This window comes from Plasmodium gaboni, chromosome 10 (genome assembly GCF_001602025.1).
Source record: "Plasmodium gaboni strain SY75 chromosome 10, whole genome shotgun sequence".
Classification (NCBI taxonomy): domain Eukaryota; phylum Apicomplexa; class Aconoidasida; order Haemosporida; family Plasmodiidae; genus Plasmodium; species Plasmodium gaboni.
The window spans coordinates 1343809-1349876 of NC_031490.1; the positions used below are offsets into that span (position 1 = coordinate 1343809).

The 6068-nt window shown below is 15.7% G+C and overlaps 3 protein-coding genes across 3 annotated transcripts in view; 1 reads left to right on the top strand and 2 right to left on the bottom strand.

Moving 5' to 3' along the window:
* The window catches only part of PGSY75_1038100 (putative GDP dissociation inhibitor), a gene marked incomplete at both ends in the record, with an annotated part of 2778 nt that extends 2582 nt beyond the window's left edge, over window positions 1-196 (bottom strand). Inside the window, one exon of the mRNA XM_018786141.1 lies at window positions 1-196. This exon is cut by the window's left edge and continues 2582 nt beyond it. Within this exon, the coding sequence (XP_018641758.1) occupies window positions 1-196 (196 nt within the window).
* Window positions 197-942: 746 nt separating this feature from the next.
* Window positions 943-1425, top strand: PGSY75_1038200 (hypothetical protein; the record flags this gene model as incomplete). The annotated part of the gene is made up of 2 exons (XM_018786142.1): window positions 943-1003; window positions 1313-1425. The coding sequence occupies 2 exons, from the start codon at window positions 943-945 to the stop codon at window positions 1423-1425; spliced, it is 174 nt and encodes a 57-aa protein (XP_018641759.1).
* Window positions 1426-1815: 390 nt separating this feature from the next.
* On the bottom strand, window positions 1816-4101 carry PGSY75_1038300 (hypothetical protein; the record flags this gene model as incomplete). Its single annotated transcript, XM_018786143.1, has 9 exons — window positions 1816-1906; window positions 2105-2217; window positions 2362-2478; window positions 2660-2779; window positions 2879-2983; window positions 3129-3461; window positions 3602-3700; window positions 3835-3915; window positions 4060-4101. 9 exons carry the CDS (start codon window positions 4099-4101, stop codon window positions 1816-1818), a joined length of 1101 nt encoding a protein of 366 aa, XP_018641760.1.
* Between the last annotated feature and the right edge of the window lie 1967 nt (window positions 4102-6068).

Here is a 6068-nt window from a genome sequence, read left to right on the forward strand (position 1 = left end):
TTTCCAATTTATTATGTACATCTTGAAACTGACAGAAATTTAATGAACCATTGTAATCACCATAATAATTATTTTTATCAATATTTATTACATTATAGTTTTTAATAGAAAAATATACAGACAATAATGTATTCAGCAAACTTGTTCCACATATTAATATATCACACTCAAATAATTTGTTATTTTTATCATCCATTTAGAGTCTTATTTTTGTGCCCTTTTTTTTATTAGAATATTAAAAAATTAATAAGTGGAAAAAATTAATAATTTTTATAAGGATGCAATATTTAAAAACTTTTTTTATAAAAGAATGATGAGAATGTAAATTTTTATTTAGCTTTTTATTATACTATATATATATATTAAATTTTAGTACACATTATAATTATTATAAAGGAAGGAAGGAAAGAAAAAAGCATCAAAAACAAAAACAAAAACAAAAAAAAAAAAAAAAAAAAAAAAAAAGATATACGTATTTATATAATAAATATGTCAAATATATATATATATATATTAATTTTATTATTATATTTTATTTATACGTTGTTTTTTATTTAATTATTATTTTTTTTCATCATTATATATTACATATATTTATGTATTTATTTATTTGTTTATATAATTATAATTTTTTATTTATATGTTGTTTATTTATATAATTATTATTATAATTTATTTTTCTTTCATTATATATCTTATATATATTTATATATACTATATATATTATTAACATAAATATAAATATATATTATTCTTCCTATGAATAAAAGTATTTCTATTATTTATATATTAATGAAATATTTTCCAAATATTTATAATATTATATATATATATATATATATATATAATTTTTTTTTTACTTATATATATTATTAATTTAGCTTATTTGAAATACATAGAATATAACTTGCCGTGTTGTGTTATATTAATATTTTTGAGACCATGTTTTTTTTTTGTAACAAAAATCTGTTAAATTGTATGAGAAGCTTTATAACTTTAAATGGTAATAAATTCCAAATTAAAAGAAAAACCAACTATTATATAACATAATTAAATTGTATATTATAAAAAAATTAAAGAGATTTTTTTTGTAGTGTTTTTTTCAGTATATATTTGTTCAAAATTAAATATATATATATATATATTAATAAGTTTGTTATGTAAAAGTGTTATATTTTGTATAAATTTACATATTTTGTTTAATAGAAAAATAATGCGAATTATTAAGACATAAAAATTACTTATGTTTATTTATTTATTCATTTCTATATATATATATATATATATATATATATATATATTTTTATTTAAGGTGTTCTATATGCTAAAAGGACTTGGCAAACCAATATGAAAAGGAAAACTTATAGATCAAAGAAAAGAAAAAAATATATAAGATTAGGAGAAACATTAATTCGAATTCAATAAATAATGAAACAGGAAAAAAAACATTGTGAATATGTAATATTGATGGCACAATAATTTTGATGTCAATTAATATTGAAATTAAAAGTAGAATTATGAAATATTTACAAGAATCAATAAAGAAAATTTAAAATATTAGGTTAATCCTTATAGTATTATTTTATTATTTTATTATTTTTTTTCTTCGTTTTTTGTTTTTCTTGGGACACTTGGTTTAAGTGCTTATTTAATATTTATATCCCTTTTTTTGTAGTATATAATTTTTTGTTTTTTTTTTTCTTAAATTATGTGTATATTATATATATATATATATATATATATATATATTATAATCTTTATAATACTTGACATATTCGTATTTTTAATTTTCATCGTTGATTTATATATTAATTTTTAAAACATTTTTTTTTTAATTTGTTTTTTCTTTTTTCTTTTTTTTTTAATTAACTTTGAATTTATTTGCTTTAATATTTCTGCATCAACTCTGAAAGTGGGAATAATTATGTGTATCTATAATATATATATATATATATATATACTACATTTATAATATGTTTGCATGTATATGAAACATTTAATGGATAATAATATGAAACAATGGATATGTAATATATATATATATATATATATATATATATATATATATATATTTATATATGTATGTATGTATGCATATGTTTACTCATTAGGTAATTTTAAAATTGATATTGATTTATTTAAATTCATTGCCTCATTTATTTTCGATAAATTATTGTCGTCAATAAAATTTCCAGTTAATGATATGCTGGAAATATTCTGTTTATTTTTTTTAAGAATGAAATATATATAAATGAAAAAAGTATAAAATTTTATATGATAAAATATTTTAATTATATATGTTTAATAATTTATTTTTTTATTTATTTTATTTTATTTTTTTTTATTTTTTTTTCGCGCTACTGTTTTGCTTTGTATAATTTTATAAAATGCGTCCACGAATGAGTCCTTTAAAATAAACATATTATAAGAAGCATCGACAATATTTAAAGAATTGTTTAATGAAAAACTTTCAAAAAGCTAATCGAAAGAAGATATATACGTATTATATATATATATATATATATATATAATATATTTCTTTTCGTGTGCTTCAATATTATTGTTCCATTTATATATAATATAATATAATATATTTATTTATTTATTTATTTATTTATTTATTTATTTATTCTTTTTTTTTTTTTTTTTTTTTTTTTACCGCACATATTCCCTTTTCGGTAAATTTATTACCACTTATGTTTAAACTATATAATGATGAGTTTATGTATATTACTATATCTATTATATATTTAATGGAATCATCATTTAAGTTACAATACTAAAAAAAACAAAACAATGTGGGGTAATTTAAGTGAACAAAAATGTATATGTTTACGACTTTTATTATTTAATATATATATATGTATTATCCAATTACTTGAAGGCTTAGTGTTTTTAAATTGTTATAATTACACAATGACAAGGATAAGTATTTAATACAATCCATGCCCATGGAAATACAATCAATAGAAAGATTTTCAAGCTTAGAAATAATTATATAATGTAAGAATAACATATATAATTTTTGTATTGATAGTATTAAATATTTTGCTGTTTTATCTTAATTTATTATATATATATATATATATATATATTATTAATTTATTTATATTTACATTTTGTGTTACCTTTGAATATCTATTATCATATAATGATTTAGAAAGAAATATGACTCCATTAATATCTATATTACTATTGAATATATTTAGAGATTTTATATTACACGCGTTTTTTTTAATTATTTCATTATTCTTTTCTTCTTGAGCATTATTATTTGGTTTTATTTCTTTTTTTTTTAAAGAAGTTTTATTATTTTTTTGGATATTTGTATCTTTTTTTCTTATAGGTTTTGTATTTTTTTTTAATATGTCACTAATTTGTATATTATCCATATAAAAGCACAAAGCTTTTATAATATCGTTAGCATTTTGTACATTTAGAATATTAATTTTGTTTATTACCTGTTATTTTGATTAAAATGTGATAAATCCAGTATACATCAATATGTTATATGTATATATATTATATGTTTATATATATATATATATATATATATATATATATATATATATTTATTTATGTTATTGATTCAAATTATTACATCATAATTAGAATCAATCATGGATAAGATTAAATAAGAAAATGAGACTATATTTACATCTTCATAAATGGTTAATGTTCCATTACTTTCTTTATTTTCCTTTTACAATATATATAAAAGATACAAAAAAAAAAAAAAATAAATAATAATAATAATATGTGATTTAAAAGATACTAATGATCATAAAATATATTAGTGTTATTATTATTTTTTTAAATTTTTTGTGCTTTTACTTTTATTAAAAATTCATCTATTACGTAGGAGCTTTTAGTTTTAAACTTTTTTAGTAATAAATAGTAACAGTCTACCAAATTCTTCCATACAAAAATAATATATTATGAAACATAAATAAAATAAGGACAATAGACACTTATATATGAAAAATATTATATATATATATATATATATATATATTATTTAATGCATGTGGAATATATATTTTCTTTTCCATTTTTAACTTTATAATTTTCATTGCTTTTATTGGAATTCCCCTTTTCCATCTTTTTGCATATAGTATATTTTTATTAAGTTAATCCCATTCAATTTTTTTTTTTTTTTTCAGTAAGATTATTATTTATATAGCGTCATATAATATTGTGTAAAAAATTGTTGTATTAAATTACATATAAAATGTAAAATTATATATATATATATATATTATATATAATAGAATATATTTTTAATATGTGGTATTTTTATAAAAATATAGATGTCTCTTTTTTTTATAAGAGGAATAAAAAAATATATAAGTATATATATTATATTATATATAACAAGATATATAATCCATATATTACATATATATTTTAATTATTATTAAGATAGAAATATTTCTTTATAATATAAATATATATTTTATGAAATATATATAATACTATTTTGTATTTTTTTTTTATAAATATATTAAGTGGATTAATATTTATAAATTATATATATGTTAGCTCATAATATAAATTCCTGTATATGTAATTATAAAAGTTATGTTTCCGTTATAAAATAAATACCTATATAATTCACACATTATTATTTTTATAATATACAACAATAATTAAAAGGGATTACCTTATTTATTTTTCCTTATGATAAAAAAAGTGTATACATTATGCGGTCATTTTTGTAATTTCATATCTTCTTATTTGAAATATACATATATTTTAAGTTTGAACACGAAATTATAACTACTATTTTAACATTTTTTAAAATGGATATTTCTTTTTATATTTTTATATCTTAAGAAATGTATTTTATATGAGTGAAAAATGATTTTGTTGTGTTAAAAAAAAAATATACACTAAAAAAAAATTATATATTTGTTGAATTGAAATGAAGATTATATATATATATAATATATATATGTTCGTAGATTTTTGTATTTCTTTTTTTCTTTTTTGTTTTTTTTCCTAATTATTGCTAGATGATTGTTTTTAAAAAAAATAAAGAAAGTTGAAGAGTGAACTTACACAAATTATTCTCTCCATATTTTTGAAAAAATAAATTTTTAATAAAGATAGGTTTAAAAATTCAATTTCCACTATACATGAAGACATAAGTTTATTCTTTTTTCTTTTGTTTTTTTTTTTTTTAATGAAGAGAATGGAAATTATTTTATTTTTTTAATTGTTGAATAATAATATATATGTGTATGTGTGTAGAAAAATTACTTTGATTTAATAATTTACATGTGGGAATATGTTAGTGATATATTTTTTTAAATGGTGTAAATGTGTAATTTCATTTTAATGATGAAAAAAGATTAAACTGATTGATGTTTTAAAATATAAAGTAGTTGATTGATGTGAAGCTTCAATATTGAACCTATGAAATGCTTCTTTTATTTTGTGATAAAATTTAGTGTAACAAATAGAAATATACAATAAAAAGGGGAATTTAATTTTACTGTAATTATATATATATATATATATATATTATTTAATCTATTTCTCCTTCCTTTTAATTAATTATACATTATTAGAATTTTGGTTTTTTATTTCATTTTATTTAATTGCATCTTTTTTAAAAATAATCAATATATATATATATATATATATATATATATATATATTTGTTTTTTTTTTGGATCGTTATTTTTTTTTTTTGTTTTTTGTAAAAATTGTTTAAATTAAATAAAAAGAATAATACTATATATTAATTAAACAAGTATTTATGCTTTATATTTTAATTAAAACTATAATTTTATTTAATAATTTAACTATTCTATAATGTATATAATGTTACTACAAAATAAAAAATATATATATATATTGATGTCGTATGCTTATTACTGTTATAAAGGTAATTGTACATATTTATAATTTCCTATTATTTATTTATATTATATTTACTTATGTTACTATATTTAAATATTCTTTAAGAAAATATAACTCATGGTAAATATATAATATATAATATATAACTGTTAAAATAAACAGGTTTCACTTATGTATAGACACCTTTTTTTTTTTTTTTT